Source organism: Brachyistius frenatus, unplaced genomic scaffold (genome assembly GCF_029030835.1).
Source record: "Brachyistius frenatus isolate BFR_SWC_R1_liver_20210118 unplaced genomic scaffold, ASM2903083v1 Contig_310, whole genome shotgun sequence".
Taxonomy (NCBI): Eukaryota; Metazoa; Chordata; class Actinopteri; family Embiotocidae; genus Brachyistius; species Brachyistius frenatus.
In genome coordinates this window covers 222,915-245,816 of record NW_027210909.1, presented here as the reverse complement: position 1 = coordinate 245,816, position 22,902 = coordinate 222,915, and the positions used below count along the sequence as shown (strand labels likewise).

The 22,902-nt window shown below is 40.9% G+C and overlaps 2 protein-coding genes across 2 annotated transcripts; one reads left to right on the top strand and one right to left on the bottom strand.

The window, feature by feature from the left end:
- Nucleotides 1–836: 836 nt before the first annotated feature.
- Nucleotides 837–11,000, top strand: pstpip2 (proline-serine-threonine phosphatase interacting protein 2). The gene is made up of 14 exons (XM_069722957.1): nt 837–1,763; nt 2,598–2,698; nt 4,740–4,814; nt 6,327–6,361; nt 6,470–6,576; nt 6,667–6,729; nt 7,336–7,428; nt 8,129–8,174; nt 8,432–8,511; nt 8,606–8,704; nt 9,063–9,159; nt 9,328–9,412; nt 9,515–9,546; nt 10,460–11,000. The coding sequence occupies exons 1-14, from the start codon at nt 1,731–1,733 to the stop codon at nt 10,513–10,515; spliced, it is 1,002 nt and encodes a 333-aa protein (XP_069579058.1). The 5' UTR covers nt 837–1,730; the 3' UTR covers nt 10,516–11,000.
- Nucleotides 10,361–22,898, bottom strand: dhx29 (DEAH (Asp-Glu-Ala-His) box polypeptide 29). Its single transcript, XM_069722956.1, has 28 exons — nt 22,668–22,898; nt 22,109–22,182; nt 21,912–22,025; nt 21,685–21,814; nt 21,443–21,594; nt 21,201–21,341; nt 20,691–20,817; nt 20,352–20,510; nt 19,585–19,753; nt 19,190–19,310; nt 18,701–19,093; nt 18,353–18,619; nt 18,102–18,245; nt 17,801–17,977; nt 17,489–17,629; nt 16,596–16,740; nt 16,366–16,486; nt 16,169–16,253; nt 15,910–15,998; nt 15,140–15,268; nt 14,890–14,965; nt 14,588–14,812; nt 14,354–14,490; nt 13,591–13,681; nt 13,195–13,491; nt 12,933–13,064; nt 12,587–12,683; nt 10,361–12,136 (listed from the first exon to the last, which is right to left on the bottom strand). The coding sequence occupies exons 1-28, from the start codon at nt 22,819–22,821 to the stop codon at nt 12,081–12,083; spliced, it is 4,143 nt and encodes a 1,380-aa protein (XP_069579057.1). The 5' UTR covers nt 22,822–22,898; the 3' UTR covers nt 10,361–12,080.
- Between the last annotated feature and the right edge of the window lie 4 nt (nt 22,899–22,902).

The following is a 22,902-nucleotide window of genomic DNA, read 5'->3' as shown; positions in this document are numbered from 1 at the left end:
CTTATCGGACCGACCGTACGTACACAATATTTAGTCATGTGACATTCTGTTTTTGTTATTGTGTTCGATGTCTCTGTAAATAAATTACCTAATTTCTCTCTCACCTCCTGGACGTGGGAGGAGATACACAAAGGTGTGTGTGTGTGTGTGTGTGTGTGTGTGTGTGTGTGTGTGTGTGTGTGTGTGTGTGTGTGTGTGTGTGTGTGTGTGTGTGTGTGTGTGTGTGTGTGTGTGCGTGTGCGCGCGCCTATGGCACACATAATGAATAAAATGTAAAACATCAGCCACACAGCTGGGTTTGACAGGTCAGTTTGAACATTACTTGCATACTGGTGATTGGAGTGGGCAGATCGTGTATATAAAACTTGACAGGCTTTGAGCGTTAATTGTATAAATATTGAATGGACCAGGATTGTAAAGGACAGTAAAATAAAGAGTAAAAAAAGCACATCTGTTGCAAATGTGAACTGAACCCTTACATGATCTGTTACAACACATGTTAAAACAGGAAATACGCTCACACATACAGTGTTGGGCTGGGCCTGAAAATCATAAAATGTCACCTATTTCGCAAGAAGTATTCAGGCCCTTTCCTTATGTAAAAGTAATAACAGTAAGAATACTTCATTACAACTACACATCCTGCCTTCAAATTGTTACTTAAATTTAATTATGTACTGTAATAGGCAAATATTAATCCATCTTGCTGCCTAATATTTACTATACAAAACTATTATTACTGACGCATTCATGTGGCGCTGGTTGAGGTGAAGCTTGTTAATTTTTAAACCGACTTGTGACTCTTTTCATTTTGGATTCATTTGCTTGGTATTTTCTTGTTTTATCAATAAGCTGTCTGGTTTTGCAGAGGCCAAAGAGAAACGGCTTGTTTTATCGACCTGACAACCCAAACCTCAAAAAATTATAAAAGCAATTAAAAGGAAAGGCATAAAATCGTTGCATGTTATAAACTAGAAACACAAAACCTTTTCCAGCATTTTGTACGGAAAAATACAATTAAAATTCTGTCAATCATCTTTTTGTATTACATGCTGAAATATTACTGTTCACAAGGTAAATTTGTTCAAATCAAGCGGACCACCATTTCAATTATATGAAAGTGACCAGAGGTTGTTGGAATATTTGATTGTGGCTTAAATTCAACAAGCATGAGAGATGTTTGGGGGTAAGCGTTACGCAGTGCCTTCTGGGTAATGTAGTTTATTACGGGCCATTACAACCCACCTGGATAATGTGATTTGAAGAGGGCAGAAAACTGCCGGTAGTCCGTACCCGGTGAGCACCATCCCAGTCAATTTACTGCTTGTAAAATATTTGTATTTTACACATTTTAAAATTATTTGTATAGTGCACTCATGTTATTGTATTAAATAATTTCAATGCTTCTTCTTCTGATCATTTCATATTTTATGCTTTTGTAAACTATTTCAGCCTCACTAATATTTTACTGGCAACCTGTAAACTCTGTAAGTACTTCAATCATTCACCAGAGGGCAGCACACTCAAAGCCAACGCGAGGTCATGATAATTAATCTATAATTCTTTTTCTGGGGCGCCGCTTGTCATCCATACTGCGCATGCGTCAGTTTGACCGGTTTTGTGCAGCTTTTGCATGCACAGTCCACATCTACTGTGGCTGTAAGAGAGGAAGACACACAGTTACACAGTGGTAAAGTGATAAAATATCTGCTGTCTGCTCCGTTTCAGTTATGAAAAACCTTCATTTCAAGGATTTCTTCTGGGTGAGTTACTTGGTTTTGTTGGTTGTTTAAAAAAAAAAAAAAAAAAAAAAAAAAAAAAAAAAAGTATTTATTCACCTTTTTTTAATTTTTAAACTAACTTTTGGTGTCTAAAAAGGTGGGGCGTATCCAACACAGGCAATAAGAGGATGTGTTTAGTGAAGAAATTTGACTGTTTCAACATCATTTCTATTTCTATTTTGTCATGACAGGAATTAGCTGTACTATTTTTGTCCTCATATAGCACTGAACAAAATATTCACATCCTTTTTTTACCTATTTGGAAATTTTACTGAGACAAAATTACAGAAATAACAAGAGCATGCAATTCAAAGTATCAAAACCAGATAATTGGAGTAAAAGTAGAATATTTTCCTCCGCAGTAGATTCAACTAAAATGGAAATACTCAAATAAAGTATCACAAACCTGAGTACATTACTTAAGTACATCTACTGAGTAATGTTAAATTTCACTACTGAATTCACGAAAAGGTGAATTTACAAATGACATGGCCTCATATCTTTTAAAGAGATAGAAGGTCTGAACGGTTAAGAGGATGATTACAGGCTGTTACCCTCACCTTATCTAAATTGTGGAGATGTACAGCTCAAAACATCAATTTGGACTCCCTGTGAAAGATCATGATGTTCAGCTGTAGATTTAGGTCTGTGTAGCGCTGTTTAAACATGTTTAGACAGAGTGTGCCTGTCATAGAACTGGGCATAGAGTTGTTTGGTATAGCAGATAAATCCCGCAGTATTTCATAAAGTGATAATATATAAAGAGGAAAACTGCAGAGGATAAACAGAATTAAATATTTTTCCTCATGCTGACAGAACTCGGACCTGACCTGCACCGGTGGCTACGACATCATTATTCAGTATCTGAATGAGGGCAAAAGGACATGCAAGGAGGTGGAGGACTTCATGAAAGCTCGGTAATTCCATGATCCATAAACTGTAGGTAATGATGTTGTTGTCATGCAAAAGGTAGGCAGCAAAATGGACGGGCACTTTTTAAGTTAAGGCTACAGAAAACAATCCAGTGTATCAAATTCATTGGTACTTGTGGCTTTATAATAGTTCGAGTTGCAATCAATTTTATTTGTGTGACAATCAAACTATTAGGTTTTGTGTTTTGAATTTTTTTTCATGTGTAACATAGAGATGTCGAGAAGAGACAAAAGAGGTGAAAGTGGAGGAACAAAGTCGTGGAAAGTTGCAAAGTTTGTTATTGACATCAGTGGAGACATAAGAAAGTGTGGACACTGAGAGATCAAAGACAGCAATTGAATTGGATGAAAGACTTTGCAAGGTTGACAATGCTTTCACAAGAAGACTTTAGGGGCATTCAGGTCAAATGTGAGAAGATGTCTTTCAACGACAGTACAGATTTTAGATCAATGTTACAGCATGTTGCATTCGATTCTTCAGAATTATTGTGTCATAAGTTTGCAACCTCCAACAAAAACACATTAATTAGAAATTGTTTCATAGCAAAAGCCAACAATCTATAATTGTGGTAGAAAAAGTTGTCACCATGAGACTATTAATGGCCAGAAAGGCAATAAATACACGCATTTTGACACAAACCTAAAAAGTAATTGCTGATTTGTTGAACTGGATACAAATGAAGGTAATTGAATGTACTAATCTGGATGATGTTCCCTACTTTTTTTTCCCGTCAATCTGCACGACTGCATCACCGACCAGCATGGGCAGGAACAGAAAAGGTTTTTGACATACAGCATTGCAGCTATCAGGCACAGACTGTTCATTATGAAGCATCATCTGACGAGTCACATTGTATTTTTTAATTCGTCCTTCCTCTTGTAATTATCTACCTGACCTCACACATGCACACACAAAGGAGGATGTTACCCAATAACATCACAGAAAGTTCCCTAAACAAACCGTAAGTAGCAGCAGTAACACTTAATAAAAGTTCAGTAAGATAACACGCCAGAAGGAAAGTTAGCTGTGTGAAAATGGAAATCAAAATAGGATTAAAACTTTAAATCAAACAGAATTTGTTTTGGTTTGCAAACATGAATACATTTACAGAACACAGACCTTTGACTCAGTAGTCGTCAATCTATTTGTGGAGAAATACACGCAATCATTTGCATCAAAGATTAGCAGCACAGAAAACCTGTTATGTATTCTTTGAATTATACTTATATCTAATTGCCCTGTGGAGTTATTTATTTATTCAGATCAATAAAATGATAAGGTGATTTCAGGTCAGTCGGACTAAAAATAGTCGGAGCAGTTACTTCCTGGTTCGGCATTCTTGTGTTTCACATTCGCTCCATTAGTTATTGTGTAATTCTATCAAGTTCACTGGGAAATGATAAACAGCCGAGGTCAGTCGATCTACACACTGTGTGGTCTGTTTGGGTAAAATTTCACTTTTAAGTCCCTATTTAGTATTTGTAAGAAGCCTGAAAACATTTCTTAAAAACTTTGTAACATATTTTATCTGTTAATTAATATACTATTTACAATTTGAAGATAAATATTTTTACAAATGGGTTTTACTAGATTATAATTTATTATCTGTTCATACACCAAACTGCACTCATAGGAGACAGATTGCAAATAAGCATTTTCATATTTATTCCACTTTTGGTCCAACAACTTGATGTTACAGGAATGACAGTCATGACTCTCTAGTATAGGAGCGCTTTTGAGGGAGCCAGACAAACTCCATTTATAGCACCATGTCAATGGAAATGTCTCCTTATGTCAACAGTTATACAGTTCAATTTATCAGATCCATATCTACAAATTTCCACTGGATGAACACCAAATTGTGTGTATATGTAAATAATTGATAAAGCATCACCTATCACTGATGTCAGTGTGTTTGCTTTGTTAATCTGCAGTTCTTTGGCTGACAGGTTGCCCTGCTTGTTGGTTTGTTCTTTTTATGTATATGCTTGAATGCAAGATTCTGTTTTTGGTTGTTTCTTTTAGGGCATCGATTGAAGAGAAGTACGCCAAAGATCTCCTCAGTTTGTCCAAGAAGGTGTGTGGACACAATGAGATGAAGTAAGCAACCTCTGCGCTGAGACGCTGTTATTATATGTTTTAGCTGCAGCTAGTTTAATGCTTGAGTGTCTCTGCAGAGCTGGCAGGGTAATTATTAGTCTGGATTGAAGTGTGATGCAGACACAGGGGTCAGAGAGAAGTTTGAGTCTGGTTACTAAACCCAGGATTTTTCTGAGTTTCTTAACCCTTGTGTTGTCCTCGGGTCAAAATGACCCGCAGCTGTGTTCAACCAAGTTCTATTTTATTTCTATATTTTTTGGGATCATTGGTGATCATTCTTTAAAGAAACCCTCACAGCCTTCTTGTCACCAATGATCCCAAAAAATATGAAAATAAAATAGAAATTGGTTGAACACAGCTGCGGGTCATTTTGACCCAAGGACAACACGAGGGTTAATAATGTTAGTCGGTCAGATTTGAAGTGTTGGAGCTGGCATGTTTATTTTTGAGCAAGCCTAGTTCCTGTTTAAATTGGTGGTCACATGATCACTGGCTTTGTTTCGGTTTAGAGGTGTTAAAAAGGAAGATTATTGGCGGATGGTAAGACAGTGAACATGATCTGTTTTATAAATTCATAGTGGTTTATTAATAATTATTTCTTTTAAAGAAGCCCCGTGGGATTTTCTCATAAACGATCAAGAGTTACATTTACAATAAATTAACGCAATGTCAGATTGCATTGTGGGATTCCCTGACACATGCATGTGTCATCCAATTGCCTTAAAGAAGTCTTTAATTTCACTGTTATTAAATATTTTTTATGCTTGCTTGAGGCAGCGTTGGCACTTGAAAAATGGTTTATCAGATTGTGAATTGTTGGGAGACATTGGATAAAGTAGAAGTGAGATTGTGCTGTTGAATCCTTTGTGGGGGACTTTGAGTGAGCACCATCAGACCTGCAGCAAACACCATCTCTGTGCTACCGACAGCAGTTAAAGGTTGATCAACCCATTTTCTGACACTTGTCTAGGTCACATCAATTAAATAAATCTAAACTTAAGGAAAGTTCTGAAAACATTTGATAATAATGAATAACAATAGTCCTGATCTTTGGCACTTTTGCCCCTATTATGATGAGTATGGCAGGTATTATATAACATTCTTTATGGTATTTTATAAGAAATAAAAACTTTTAAATTTCCCTCAGAAACCCTGCTTTAGCTACAACAAACATGTCAGGCCTTTTTGACCTCATAAAACATTTGAAAGGCCAATTCTTGCAATATTTTAGTTCTTTTTTTTTTTTTTTTACATCCATATTTGCTTGCTGGTTTCTTCTCTGCTTTTGTTCGCACGTTATTGCCGCCACAGATCATAAAACAGGCATCTTGGGTTATTGTGCTAGACACAAACAAAATGGTCACCTTTTTCTGTGGCATTACTCTGGTGGTTGAATATCTCAAGGGGAACTTTAACCGTAATTCAGCCTTGTGATTGCTGTAGAGTAGATATTTAAAGCTGCTGGTTCTTACGTGTGAAATCAGTCTGTAACCTTTTCTCTTACTTTTTAAGCACATTGAAAAGATCGCTGGACATGTTCAAATTACGTAAGTGCATTATTTTCAGCCTTTAACAATCTAGTCCTTATTTACTTGTATGTTTCAGATCATAATTTCTGTGGTGATTGCTATTTCAACCACACTTTTACCCTGCAGAGACTGAACATGTGAGTCTATCCCACTTACAACTGGCGCAGAGCATGAGGGAGGAGGCCAAGAAAGTGGAGGAATTCAGAGAAAAGCAAAAAGAAGTTCGGAAAAAGGTTGGAGGTTTTATCAGAACTGCTGCACTGAGGTAATGACACTGAGGTCACATACGAAGTTGTTGACGAGATGTGACTTTGTTGTTTTAGACGGAACAACAGATGGATGGTCTCCACAAACAGAAGTCGTCACAGTTCAAGAAGACGATGGATGTAAGTAAAGTGTTACTTAGTTATTCATTCAAGATTAAATGAATTACTTAAATTACCTTTACGCAAGAAGGATTATTTTTCTTATCCTTATAATGTGTTATTGATAATTTGACCTGATTAGCATGTGGAGTCAGTCGATATTACAGCTGCCGTAACACTCTGTTATCCACATTTAAAGGTGTAAAAGTTCCAGTTCACATCTTGTTTTCTAGCCTCTGAAGAAAAGTGAAAACCAAAAGTCTTTGAACAAAGCTACACAAGCGGATTACCCATTCATAAATCATGTCAGAGGCCTTTCAATTGTGTTGTGAAGAAGACAGTCAAACCCTTCTCTGTTCTTCCTCTTCGGTGGAGGAAGTGGGTTTGACCAGTCGAGGAAGTAAACTGCTGGTATTATATGACATGAAAATCCTTGCCAAAAGAAGAAGTGCTTGTCATGTCTGGTTCAAATGAGAATAAGAATTAGAACTGATACCTTCTGTCCAGCTCTGTTGGCCTTTGTCTACCTGTTTTTGTAGAGTTTTATCTTACAACTTTTGTGAAGATGAACTTTATGTCTATAATGAAATTGAAATCCTCCAAAGTTAACGTTCCTGCTGTCCCCAGTCTAAGAAGACGTACGACCAGAAGTGTCGAGACAAGGAGGAAGCCGATCAGAACGTGAACCGAAACACCAACAACCCCAAACAAATGGAGAAGGTACAGTGACAGCCTCATCACGTGGTATGAAAAAGGATGAAATATACATTTATCATTATAGTTATTTTCTCTACATTTGGACTTTGAACTTTGAGCTGTCTTTCATGTAAATGTAATGTACGTCAATCAGCAAATACAAAAAACAAAAAAGTGAAAAATAAAGCAGACTTGAAGGTTTTTAGTGACAGAGGTTTGCTTTTTTTGTGAATCCTGTCTGACTGATTTGACTTGATGCAGTCATAACTGCTAGAAAAACATAGGAGTTTCACAATAAATATTCCTTATTTTTCTCTGTACCTCAGACTTTCTCCATTTACAATGTGAACCCGCTCATCTATTTCAGAAAAACACCAGACTCAATACAATCTCTTAGATCTCCATTTTATTCTCTGGTGCCACCTGTGGCGAGGAGTTGTAACTGCAGCTGCATTTTTGGATTTACATTCCCAGAGATCCAAAGACAGTCATTTGTGATTTTTCCCGGGAATGTCGCCCAGACACTCAGCTCATTCACGTCATAATTCTGCAAATTCAAGTGCTTTCATCAGCAGGCCACTCAATCCATTGTCACTAAGGTAGTGACTAATCAGAGGTTATTGCTTTAAGATAACCTCATGTGATTTATGTTTTACTTGGTGTGTTAGCCAGGCCACACACAGTTGAAGCCTTTTCTCATCTGACCTTTGCTGTCATCTTTCAGCTCTACTCAAAAGCTCAGCAGGCAAAACAAAATGCAGAAGAAGCAGGTACGTATACTTTGCTTCAGAATGAAATACCTCCACAACCATTGGACAGATTATCTCTAAATTTGGTGCACACATTGATGTCCCTTAGAGGATGAATTATAATCACTTCACAGCCTTTAACTTTTCCTCTAGAGCCACGATCGGGAATTTGTTCAGTACTTTGGTTTATTCCTATCCAATTGCTGGATATGGATAAAATGTAAATAATATGACACAGCACATGAGATATTGTTGTTTATACTGCGTTCCATTGGCAGACAGGTTATACCACCAGAATGTGACCACAATGGGGAAGGTTAGAGACGATTGGCTGAACGAACACGTCAAGGCCTGTGAGGTAAAACTGTAAAAAAAAAAAAAAATTCCATGAGTTTGAACATAACGCACATCATGTAACTGAGCTGAATGTCTCTGCCATGTTTTCCCAACAGATGTTTGAAAAACAGTCGATGGACCGCATCAACTTCCTGAGAAACACAGTCTGGACTCACCTCAACCAGCTTTCCCAGCAGTGTGTGACTAGTGATGAGGTGAAGACCCCCAGCGGCTTTTTAATAATGGATCAAATGAGCATGCAAAAATATGAGAGGGGTCACTCATAACACCATGTTAGTGTTTTTTAGCTCATTGTTTTGGTTTTACAGGTTGTAACTTTACTTTTTGGAGTATTTCTCACTGGTCTTACTAACCAAGCACCAGGCAGCTGTTATGGGTTGAGAAACCCTTTGTACTCTAGCTGCCCAGCACCGAACAGCAGACAGACACATAATTGTCTCAATTTTCTAACCTTTTTAGACAAACTATTACACAGAGGAAAGTGTTGATTCACTGGACTCTAACCTAACTTTCATTATCTCCCTGTGCATGTGCGTTTGTGTGCGTTCATAGCTGTATGAGGAAGTGAGGAAATCATTGGAACAGTGTGACATCCAGAAAGACATTGAACACTTTGTAAACCTCAGACGGACAGGTGATAAACCAGCAGGTATGCATGCAGAAAATATATTTATAATATCATTTATAAAACTGTGTCATTAACAATTAACCAGCTCTGCAATGCAAACAGAAGGACGAAGTTCTCAGCCAACACACAAGCACACACTGTTTCATCTGTTGCCAGAAGGTGAACTGTGTCTGTCTTCACCTCTAACAGCTCCAGTTTTGTACGAGAACTTCTACAGTGGTCAGAGTTCTCCAACTGGAGCTCCACCCTCTCGACTGCCTCCACCAATCATCAGGTAAACAAGTCTGTCTGTCCATTTGTCTCTAGATTTTCTGCTGCATCTGCAGAACATTCACGGCACAGTCTTTAATGTTTATCTTGTTTTGTAAATTTGCAGGAGGGGTCTGTTACCCGAGCCAATTCACAACAGTAGGGGTATGTTTTGTTTTCTATTTAAATTAAGTGTACAGTCAAGGCGGGGCCTTCAACTGGTCAAAGTAGGCTGCCAAAAGGCCTAAGAGCACCAGGGGCCCCAAGAGTCCCATGTTTACCCCACCTCATCAATTGGGTCGACAGAATTAGATTAATTAAAACGATTTTAGGAAATTTGCACCACTCAAGCAGAATATCAACTCTGTCAGTATGTGCCATCCTCAAGTTTGATCAAATTGATGAATTATTTTTCTGTGTTTAAGTATTCGTAAAAAAAAAACTGTCAGGTCAGTATTAATCCATCATCAAGTAGTGCTGCAAGTTGCAACCTATTTAAAAAAAAATAATGGTTTCACTGTAGAGATGAGACAGATTCAGTTGTTTTTTTTGGTTTTGTTTTTAAAATTTTGAGTTTACAATCTGAGGAAACTTGGTGAGCAAATATTCAGAAATTTGGGCAATTACGTAAACAATTAATCAATTACCAAACTTGTTCCAGTTGGGTCTCTGTTTGGGTTGAACAAGTGGACTAGTTAGGTCGGCAGGTACTTAATCCTGAAATGTAATGAGACCAGCACAGAGCTCGGACAGTACAAAAGGACCATGCCCACTTCATAGTCCACTACTTTGTTTCTGAATAAGAGTTGAATTTAAAGTCAGGTTGGGTCAGTTTTCACCACTACAGGGCCGACACAACGACACTTCAAACCAATTATTTACATGAATACTGGCGTTCCACGGGAAATCGTGATAGTAGTGAAAACTCCTATTCTTACGTCAGGCTTGTGGCAGTGTTTGTGAAACAAAAGTCTTTTTAGGGGTGGGATTGGAGCATGTGCCTTTATTATGAACTTGATGCTTGTTTGCATGGATAACAACCACACTGTTTGGATGTTTGCTTTGATTTCAGTTGACACAGACAACTCAATGATGCAGGACGCAGGCTACAGCGTTATCCAGTACTAACTGTTGTTCGTCCTGTGCAGCTCTGTGGCTTTATGATGGACATCAAATTGACTTGCAATAACTCAGAACTTCCTTTTTTGTAGTTTCCTGTAAATATTAGGTTACACCAGAAGGGGAAAAAAAAAAAAAAAAAAAAGTGTCATAACTTTGTACATACAAATTCTGAAGTGAGGTTTTGTGTTTTTTTTATTAAACTTGTCACTGTCGTAAACATCATTATTTTAAAGATAGTATCAGTCCAGGCTGAAATAGATTTTTGCACATTTTGATGAACTAATACAGAAGGTGATTAGATAAACACATAAAACAGTGATGTCTGCCTGATTACTGTACGCTGTGTCCACACAGTCTTTTAATTGCTTATGTGTTGTCTACGTCACGCGAGGCTCTTTCTTCTAAATAACTGCATCGTAGTTTATCTTCATCTTTGTACTTATTTGTACTCTTTTTAAATTTGAAACATGAAATAAAGTGTCATTTATTTACTCGTTTTCATTTCCTCCTCGATGTGAAAGCAGAAAATCTACTGATCGCTATCTTGTGGTAGAAAAGGCTCTCACGCCCACACATTACACATTTCCATTTTCTGGATTTTTGTTTTTGTTTTGTTATTACTCAACTTGGAGCCTAATATTTCGACAATCGTGTGAAGTCAGTGGTATGAACAATGTGGTAACATCCACTTTAAGAAAGTTAGATGAAGTTCTATACTCTATATACAGTCGATGTTTCATTGATGTAAACGTGTGTGTGATGATGTCGTACAATATTTTTGGGATACTGGAAGAAGATTTTTGGAGGTTTTGCACTGTCTCATGCCAGACACATAGGCATCAGAGAGCTCTTTAAAACTTGGCATTATGACAACACACATTTCAGGAGCAAAGAGGACACAAGAGGCCAAACCTGGATAAGGGGTTAAACCGGGATTTTCCAGGTATCCTGGCTGAATTAAGACTTTGTTCAGTTTCAGGGAAGCAGTAGCGTGTTTACGTGTGTGTGAAAGTGACGCATTTACATGTGAGCATGTGACATGTTTAAAATGACGAATAAGCCAGGGTGAACTGTCTAGACTAGATCAAGCCTCGTTTTACTCTTCCATCCTAGATTTCTTAATCCTACTTTTGTGAAACAGCCTTCAGACCATTGACGTGAGAAAATCTGATTATTGACACATAATCTGGAACCTCTAATTCTAATTTGATGGATTTGAAGCTGTAATAAATGGAGAGATGCACATACTTTTTTCATTTGACTTGTAGTTTTGGTTATTATTCAAATTAGTTATTTTGACTGTCCACCATGACACATCGAACCTTTCAGATAAAAACAAATACAGATTTATTTCCACCACATTTGGCAATAATATCTTGTTTTGTTTCTCCTCTCAAATGTCAGCATGTCTTTATGCATGTCATATTATACAGTTCACCTCAATGTGAGTTAAGAGTTCTTGGTGACCATCAGTTCACCTTTAGGACGGCCACATCTGTCCAGTGGGTGCTGTGTGTGTCCGCAGGTGAGCTGGTTCTCCGGTGGCATTCAGATCCCGTGGTGGTGCGATGTTACGCAGCATGCTCTGATTTGATCAGATCCAGAATCAGCTGAATGGTCGTCTCACCTACATCAGAGAGACAGGAACTAATCAGAGCTAGCAAAACATTAAAAACGATGACATGACAGCAGACTGTATGGTGAAAGGGAAAGGCTGGCATTATTCCACGAATCGCATAAACAGAATAAAGCATAAGCAGATTGGTCCGTGCCTCAATACTCTCTCACAGCTTGTCTGTGGCTCCGAGCCAAAACATAAATCTTGTTGTTTTTTTTAAATAAAAGGTTGATAGTTTCATATTTTAAAAGGTTAAGTATTTTTCTATCACAGCTGGGCGATGTAGTTTTCAGCAGACATTTGTCATTCAAGAGTACCTAGAAAACAACTTTTGGTTTTCAATCACCAGAAGGGACAACAACGTAACACCATTATTTTAGTGTGACTATGTAGATAGTGTACGTAAACGTTTATTTTAGTGTTCAGCTGCTAATGTAAAGGGAAAACTGCCTGGATTACCTTCTAGACTCATCCTCGGGTTCTCCAGCTTCTTTTCAAGCAAAGAGTCCATCAGTTTCCTCAGGTGTTTGAAGATCACACCAATCCGCACGGGAGCCTGCAGATATAAACACACATGACGCACACGCTGATGTGGTCCTTCCTGGACTTTACTAAGTCCTGCTGAAATTTAAGTCCTTTAACTCCCTTATTCATTGTTATAAATAACTTGAAACAAATTAAACAGACATGAAAAAAAGATCCAAGGACACAACCGCTGCTGCTGCAGGAAGATGTAGAAAAGTAAAAAGGTTCAACTTCAAATCCATGCTGAGCCAATCGAAGAGCAACCCCGGTGACCTCTGACCTGGAAGTGGATCCATCCGTCCAGACTGATGAGCCTCTCTCTGTGTTGAATATCGATGTCGCCTCCAAACAGCAGCATGGGGAACGGAGATATCAGAGTGGTGTCTCGCAGGTAGATCTTCGTGTACTTCACCTGTGAAGAACATTTATTAACACAAGTGTGCATTACTGATAAAAAGAGATCTCTCTCTCTCTCTCTCTCTCACACACACACACACACACACACACACACACACACACACACACACACACTTCATCCGTACCTTCTCCTGGTACAGCAGCCAGCCGTGTGTCTGCAGGTTGCGGTTGACAGATGACGGGTGGACCTGAGCTCGGCCTTGAGGCGTCTCCACCGTGCAGGCCACCCGCTCCAGCACGTCCACAGACGGGGTGCACAGGACGCGGGCCACGCTGTCGTAGAGCCCCGCTGTCAGCACCGCGTTCAGGACGGACATCTGCTGCTTGGACAGCGGTGCACCAGGCTGCTTGGAGCGAGAGGAGGAGCGGGAGGACCAGAAACCCGCCTGCTCCATCATCCTCATCAGCTCATGCTTCACATCCTGCAAGGAAGATGGAGTGGAGCACACGGGATTAGACGGGAGGAGGAAGAGAAAACTGTGGGTTAAAATAGGTGCATACAAATGGATGTGACCCGTTACCTCTATGGTGATGAGAGCTGTTCGATTGAGGAAGTGTTTGTGACAGTAGGACATTTCTGTTCTCTGTCCCTCAGACTGAGAGTTCTTCCACCTGAAGTTAAACACAATACAAAGAAAATAGTACATGAGAGATGGTACCTCAGATTAATCTTCTCTGTAAATACAAAAAAAATTAAATGTTTTGGTGGCCATATATGTTCGGTCCTTTCTTTCTGAGTATCTCCACTACATTTATTAAATGAAGCCAAATAAATAATAATAAATACGAGGATTTTGTCCTTGCTAATGCCGACAGCTTCTGCAGCTGTTGCATGTTTGATGACGCTGACTGAACATGTCATTGAACAGCGTCCCACACATACAGTCCACTGTTGCACCACCCTCACTCGCTTTTTTTCATGGATGACAAAAAACGCTCACAAAAATGTAAAACAAAAACTGCAAAACTAATGTTACTGTGAAAGGATGGCAAGAAAGAGGATTCAAGACTTTCTGATACCTTCAAAGGCCATTTCTGAAGGAAATACAGAAGATAGAGATACCTTTTCTCCTCCTTTACTACTTACTGCGGTGCCATAGCGCAGTTTGCAGGCTACTAAATGCATTTCTTCTCTCCAGTCACTCCCTTAAAAACATCTCAGTGACATTAAATAAGTATTTGTGTGATCAACGGGAAAGGCTTCGAAAAAAAAATCCTCAACACCGCCCTTAATAAATAGTGTAAGTGTAAAGTGGAGCCTTTCAGAGTGAGACTTGTCCGCACCCCATGTATGCGTTGTATATGGTCAGGTGATCGGAGTTGGCTAATGCCAGCGCAGCTTTGGCCAAGTTAGCTTCATCCTTCCTGTTCATGGGTGTGGAGAAAGGAGACTTCTCTGTGATGGCTGCTGCGATGGTCGCCTGAAACAAACTTTTATTAATATATTTTGGAAGACATGAAACAAATAATAATTAAAAAACGATATATTTTTTTGTATCATAAAACAGTGGGACGTACTATGGGCTCCAGGCAGCCGAGGATGGCTCCGTAGATGAGCATCTTGCCAATCTTCACATTGACCGGCAGACTGGCCAGGTGGTGTCCCAGCGGGGTGAGGACGTGATCGCTGGGGTGACACGCGCCGATCTTCCTCAGCAGGTTGACGGCGTTACTGACTGACTGGGGCTGAGGAGGGTCCAGGGCCCGGCTCAGGAAGTCCTCCGGGGAGCCGTACTGACATTTCTACCGGAGAGGAGATACACCGTTTAACTTCGAGTGAACTTTCATCTCTGTGTGTCTGAAAGTGTTTTTTTATCTACCATGATATGAAGACAGAGCTCCTCCAGTGGGACCCGAAGAATCTCTGGAATGGAGTAATCCATGAAGGCATCAAACCTGAAGCCAAACAAGAGCAGAACAGATCAGCGCGTGACCTAAAACAGGAGTGAAGTTTAGCTTTTTCTCTTATTTTTTTTGGATGAACACATACTTTATATCTGATGGGGAATCATTTGCTTTGTGGCCTCGATTGGATCCACGTCTCTGCACATTGAACTATGAGCTCCGTACCTGTATTTTGGGTAGAGTCTGAAGCAGAAGCCATTTCGGACACGTCCTGCTCGGCCCTGCCTCTGGAGGGCGCTAGCTTTGGAAACAAACGTCTCCACCAGAGAACTCATCTGGCTGCTCTCGTGGTACCTGAAGGACACAGCACAGTGCAGTCAAGTCTATGTATAACCAGCAATTAGAGTAATTATTATTCACACCAGTGGGATTCCTTATTTTCAAGCGCTACTGAATGCATGGCCTTCAAACTTGTGACAGATATTGATTGTTCCCTGATAATAAATCTCAATAACTGAGATTATGTTGATATTTCTGGTTTTAAGTGAAATGTGTGAAACTGATGGCTTGTCATTAAATTTGGTTCAGATATTTCTGATGGTTATCAGGGATCATTACCAGCTCAAAATTATGTTTTGTCCAACCTTTTTTTTGTTTTAAATGATTGAACGCCTACAAGTCTCAGCTGTACTTTGTGTTTCGTGTTAATTAGTAAATGTTAGCATGCTACAATGCTAAACTAAGACACTGAACATGGTAAAAATTAGGCTGGCTATTATTAGCGTTTAGTTCAAAGCTCTTTGTTTTCTTTTTGTCGTTTCCTAGCGTCAATTCACAAACAAACAAATAAAACATATTCTGAAGAGCTGATAAAATCCAATAATTTAGTTAAAAAAAATTTTAAAAAAGGAATTTAGTTTAAATTAATGTCAGATAATGTAATAGAAAATAGAATAACAAGCAAGACTTTTCTGGTACTGCTCATCAGCTCTCACTTATTTTCTTTGGTCTTCCCAGTGTCAATAACAAATACAACGTCGGGAATGGTTACACCGGTCTCTGCAATGTTAGTCGACAAAACGATCTGAAGGAAACACAAAGCAGAAAATAGAAGTTGTCAAAACACTCAAGAGAATTAGTTGTAGTGTGAGATATAAAGTACTTTACAAAACAACCCTCATTGAATTGCATCACATTTTCCTTAAATCTAATTTCTTATTTCTCATTTTTGTATTATACCACATTGAAAAGTACCTTTCTAACTCCAGCAGCGGGCACTGTGAAGGCAGCAGCCTGATCCTTTGATGACAGAGTCGAGTGGAGAGCAACAATCCTAAACCTAAAAAGGCAGACAATATTTACAGTAAGACGGAGGGAAAAATGTTTCACCATTTATTTTGTTTTCAAAGTTTATTGGATGACAGTAAATTAAATTGGCGTCTGTACGTCACCTGTTTTTGTCCCGGAACCTCTTGTCTGAGGAGAGCAGGTCGTACAGCTGCTGGATGTGAGCCAGACCGGGCAGGAACACCAGAACGGCTCCACCCAAGTCTGCAAATTGTGGGGCTTTGTCTGGCAGGGACACCAAGAAAACACAGACAATTAATACAAAATAACAAAACCAAAACATGTATAATTATGCGTGTAATGCTGCCTGAGTGGGCCATAGATGTGTTTTTACCTAAGTAGTCCACGAGGTCAACGAGCAAGTCCATGTTGATCTTATTCGGGTTCATATACTGCAGCACGAGTCGAGTCCTGCTGCTGAAGTGGTCGAGGTCGGGGCCGAGGTCCCAGCCAGAGGAGGAGTCCCTCATGATCACCTCCTGGAACAAAGAGGAGCACACACGTTCACTTAGATTTACAACAATTAACAGTCCACTCTGTGTTTTGAGGTAGTGGGGCGGTTTGAAATAACATCCAGGATTCACAAACTTCCAGTTTAAGCTGATAAAACAAGCGAACAACCACGACTGTGTCTATCAACAACAATGCGAACGTGTCATTTAAAGTGAAGTCTGAATTTGAAAATAATGTGACAGGCAGGTCAGTCAAATATCACCTGAATGTGCAACTCATCTTGACTGTAAGGAGCTTCACAGCAAATTATATCTTTTTGTTTAGCTGTCTGACCTGCAACTCCGTTACAATGGTTCACTCTCAGTTGTAGTTTCTAATTGAACAGAAATCTCAAAGCCCACTGTACACTATGTGCTGATATTTCCTTCAGGAGATGGTAGAGACCAAAAACAGAGCTAAAAGAGAGGAAATATTGGGCTTAAAAATATGAAAGGTGATAAAATGTCAGTTTTGTGTTCACAACTTGTTTCCGCTACCAGCAAGTGCGAAAAAACTTGCTACTGTGTATTTTCAGGTGCTTCGACTGCTAACTTATCTGAGGTTTCTGGAGATGTGAGCATTTGATGATGATAACAACACCTTAGATCAACAAACAAGATATAAAATCATACCAGGATTATATAGTGATAATGGACAAAAAGACAGTGAGCAGGTCACATACACAGATAACACTCTTCTACCTGATATAATGCTGCAAAAGAAAGCCAGCAGTACCTGGTGTTGCGAAGTTTTGCCCCCTTTTTGTGTGATAGAGATGCTGACTTCCTCTTCTTCTTCGAGAATTTTCTGGCAGTACTCCGAGTCTTTCTCCAGGACGTATCCTGTCTGCTCCACTATGTCTTCTAAATGAAACACCTGGAAACAAAAACGCAGTCAAAACCTCGGCCATATCCTCGGGTGCAACCGTGATGGGTAAAAACAAATACAGCTTAACCCCGATATTCACTAAACCTTCAAAGTAGACAAAAGGAATAGTTAAATTAGATTCTGTTTCCAATAAAGACAAACTACAACAGCTCGTCTTACCTCCACTGGGAAAGTCCTGCCAGGTATGGTGATCACTGGGCAGCGGTTGAAGTAGTTGGAGAACTTGTGACAGTCCACTGTGGCGCTCATGAGGATCAGCTGCAGGTCCGATCTCCTCATCACGACATCTTTCAGGATGGTTAGCAGGAAGTCCGACTGCACACTGCGCTCATGGACCTGCGAGGATGAAGGTAAAGAGGTGGAGGGATGACGATGAGTATATTAGCCTGAAAGGTGGTGCAGAACTGCGTAAGTAACCTAGAAGATGCTAAATCTGCGTTTGATGAGGAGCTGTTGGTACCTCGTCTACGATGATGTGGGTCAGGGAGCTGAGGTGTCTGTCATGCTGGAGTTTCCTGAGCAGGACTCCGGTCGTACAGTACAGCAGGCGGGTCCAGTCCCCGGACTGGTTCTCCATCCGGATCTGGTATCCGCAAAGCGACGACTGAATTCAATAAAGAAAAGTGGTCGTTGAAACAGGAGACACCGACACACGTACAAGAGATAATCACTGTTTTTACACAAAGGGCCCACAAACCCCCGTGTTCTCACCTTGGACGCCGGTCCGTCCTCGCAGCCCAGCTCCTGGCTGACTCTGCAGGCCAGGCTCATGGCAGATATCCGGCGGGGCTGAGTCACCGCGATGTTGCAGGGCTGTGCTGCTTTTCCTCCAGTCAGCAGCTCCTCCAGGATGAACTGGGGGATCTGAGTGCTCTTCCCGCTGCCCGTCTCACCCGCCACCACCACCACAGGGTGGCGCTGCAGAGCCTCCAGGACACGATGCCGATGTTGAAACACAGGAAGCTGCTCTCGCTCTGCCTTCAAGGTTGGACACTCGGTTAATGACGTTGCTTTATTTAATGAAGACGGCACTACGTGGAGAAGTTAAAGTGTATTTACCTTCAGTTTGTGGGCGAGTGGTGACGTTTTCAGTTTTTTCAGAAGCTCTCTAGCTGCCTCAAGTGCTCCTGCCCCTTCCTTCCTCCCTCCTCTTTTCTCACTCTTGTCCTCCTCCTCTTCTCGCTCCCCGATTTCAAGACCAGCCAGGTTCTCCCAGGATTCTTCGGGCTCCTCGTCGTCAGCCCCGCTCAGCCCCAGCTGTCCCTGGGATCCCGACCCTTGCCCCCCCTCACTCTGGTTCTGCTGCTGTTTGAGTCTGGTCAGGAGCCGGGAGATGAACTGGTCTCGAGGTTTGTTGGCAGCGGTGCGGGTCTCTTCCTGCTGCTGCTGCTCGCTGTCTCTCCACTCCAGCCACACGTCTCTGTAGGTCGGAGGAAGGAGCTGGTGCACCGACTGCGTGAAAGAATGGGAGGGGAGGCGAAAGAGTTGGCTAAAGGCACGAAGATGGATTCATCTAAAAGAGAGCCTGTACCTGTTAAGACATGTTACCTGTCCTTTCACCAGGCTGTAGAGCGCCAGCGTGGCTGCCAGATGCTGAGCCTGCATGTTGTCTTCAGTCAGGATGGTGGGACAAACTTCCAGAACGTCATCGACCCTTTGAACACGCACCCTGATGCACGTAAAGACATCATGTGAACACAAAACAGCTCTAAATTTAGTCATAAGCCTTTTTTAACAAATCTTAAACAGCACTACAATCTACCTCTAGTTCTGCATGTTCTGATGGTTTTAATCATCAGTCTAAGTAACGCAAAAAACGTTCTTAAACATTGTCCACTTACTAAAGCTCCTCTTCAAAGCTTCATACAATATAACGTATATCTTTGTAAATAGAAACGGTTGTTTTTTTGAGCTGGGACACAGAATCACACACACATACTTACTTGCTCCTCCAGTATCTACCAGCAGGAACCTTGTGAAACGTCGGCGCTGGACTTTTAGGGAGGTTCTTTCTGACCCAGTCGATGAGGAACTGTTTGGGAGACTTTCCCGTCCAGCTGCGAGCCGTGTAGTCAAAGTTGCGAATGTCCTTCGGCTCGTTCTTTCTCACCACTGCAAAGAAACACGGAGCAAAAAGATCAGAAACAAAATGCGTCTCACACAGAAAAAAAACTGCAGGTTCTCCTCAGAGGGTTCTGAAAGCTGGAATCTTAAATAACACTCCAATCAAAGTTTTTCAGGTACAACATCTTAAAATCTTACAGCCTCAATGATGCAAGAAGGTTGTCAGGTTTGTGGTTGTAGTTTCTTCTGCTGTGTGTCGGACTAATCGCCTCATTAACATTCTGAATGTCTCTTTACCTGCACAGATAAATGACTGTTTCCCTCTCGGTCTTGGATCATCTTTGTACTCTGACTGGACATTTTAATGAACGACCCAAAACATGTAAGCGGAGGTCACCGAGCCCGTTTCAAGCAACATTTCAAAAAAGTGGCTCTGGAAACGTCCTGAATTTGTATCTCCCAGTGAGATAAAGTAATGATCATCTATTACAGTGGTACTATACAGTCCACCATAATATTACATACAGCTACAGTTTCTTAAGAGTTGATATTTACTAAATCCTGTTGAAAAAAACACGTTGAACCTGTTTTATTCGTCACTGCATGAATGGCTTTAACTCAGAAGGTGTGTGTTTGGTAGATTCACCTTTCTCGGCAGGCGGTTTCTTTTCAGTTTGTTCAAATAAACTGAAGCTGAGCACCTCTTTGTCTTCACTGACTGGAACTACTTTCTTTTCTATTTGAGGCACGTCCACCACTTTTAAGGCCGGATTGAACACGGGGTGAGACTCCATCTGCTTCATTTCTTAAAGAGATAAAACACTTTGTTACATTAGGGGGAAACTGTTGGTCAAATAACGTCAACATACCAGAACAGGTTCTGAAATTAATAAGAACAAAAATACATTTGATGAATGTGACTTGAATGTAATAGTTTATTCTCTCTCTCACTCACACACACACACACACACACACACACACACACCTTGCTGTATGACGCGTATTCTGTCCTGTGCCGTCCTCTGACCCGCCTTGTCTCCTTTGGACTTGGCAGTAGCTGCCATTTCTCTAGCGTCATACAGTTGAGCAGTGAGGATCAAATACCTGTCATTCTACGCAGAGAGACACAATACACACTTTTATAGGGTTAACTGAATTTAAGAAATATTCCGACAGTTTGGAATAAATGCTTATTCACTTTCCTGTTGAGAAATAAATGAGAAAATGAAAACCACTCTAATGTCTCTCCATTTAATAAGAAGCTAAAACCGGCAGCCTGTTAGCCTAGCTTAGCATAAAGACTGGAAACTGAGGGAAACAACTAGACTCTGTCGGCCCACCACGACCTCTAAAACGCACTAATTAACATTTTATGTTTTTCTTGTTCATTTAATTCCCACAAAAGCCCAAAGGAAAGCCGTCATCTTACTCTTTGACAACAAAGCAGATTCCCCCAAAAACAGTCTCATCCTTAATTTGTTTTAATTTTACTTACCGGATCAAACTTTTCGTCCAGTTCAGGATTGCGCGTCTTCTTCCCCACTTCCTCTTCCTCCACCTCTTCCTCGTCACTGCTTTGCTCTGCGTACCTTAAGATCCAATCCTTCATGCTCGCAGCTTCATCCTTCTCGGTGGCCTGGCAAACACCACACACACACACACACACACACACACACTCATAAGCCTCTTCAGTATGTGTGACAGAAGACCCACACTGAAATGAGTAAACACACAAACCTTGGTGGTCTCCTGGCGGGTGTTGTTGTTGTTGTTGTTGGGTGCTTTGGGGCTCTGAGCTGCAGGTTGCTGCTGGGTGGGAGGCTGGTATCGAGGACGACTCTTCTGACTCTCCTCCTGCATCTGTTGGGTGAAACCGTCCGGCAGCTCCTCTGTGGAACAACAAAATCCGGAAAGTCACAGTTTTGCCTTCAAGAACGGCTGCGATGATGGCGTCTGAATGACTGCGGATTTTCTGTTACCGTCTTTAAGGTTGAGGCAGAGCCAGTCGAGAGCAGAGTGGAGATCTCCTCCGTACAGGACACTGCTCTTCATCGCCTCTTCGATGTGTTCTCTATTAAAGTTGAACTTCTGCAGAGCTGTGTACAGGTCCTGCAAGCGCATGAGGAGCGAGCCCACCGCCCACATGTGTTAAAACACCAAATCAGCACCAACGCTTACATATCAAAAGGGATGGTTTTGTCTTTACCAGCAATTTCTTGCTCGTAAGTCTGCCTGATATGGGCCCTTTGTCCCCGTTCTCCTGCCTGAAATCATTGACCAGCTTAATGATCTTCTTCTCCAGGTCAGCTTGGATAGCAACCTGCGTTAACAAGTCAAAATCACATCCATTGTCACTGTGAATATTTTTCAGCACGAAAGATGTCGGACACTTGATAGACTTACTTTCAGAATCGACTTGTCAGAAACCCCACCGGTTTCCACCTGGGCGGTGTTGGAGAGACTGTAGGTCTTCGGCGCTGAGGTGTTAAAACACAGACGTCAAGCTTCTCTGACATAAACATTGTTTAAAAATGTTTCTGAGGCAGATTTTTATTTAGCTACAAGAATGTTATATATATTTTGTTTTTAGATTACATGGCAGATTTGTTGATCATTGATTAATATATTGACCCTTTTAAAGTCTGTAAAATGTCAACATTTACAGGTTGATGTCCACCATAAGTTACCAGACCTCAATGCTTGTTTACAAATCCGACAAGAAATTGGCTGAGAAATCTGGCAAGCAACCAACCCTACAGCAAAACAATAATCACTGATAGGAAACTATGTTGAAGTACAAACAGGGTGAATTCACCAACAGCACAACAAAAACATACAGTAGGTTTGATTACGTTGTTGCATACTGCATAATACTACCCACCAACTGCAGACTGATGAAATGAATATTAAAAAAAACCAACAATGCAAGGAGTGAATCTGTTAGGTTGTCAGGTATTACCACCTTTAGACTTGCCCTCTTTGGCCGGTTTGGCTGGCTGTTTCTTCGGTTCCTCCGCCACGCCGGTCCCCGTCGCAGCGGCACCGCTCCTGCCCGTCGCCGCCGGGACCAGCGGAGCCGCCGCGTGCCCGGACGATTTCTTCTTCTTCCCCCCCATCAGGTCGCCAAAAACGCTGCCTGCTTGTGTGGCTTCTTTTATGTGGCTATACGATGACAAGTCATCAGCGAGACGCTGGGC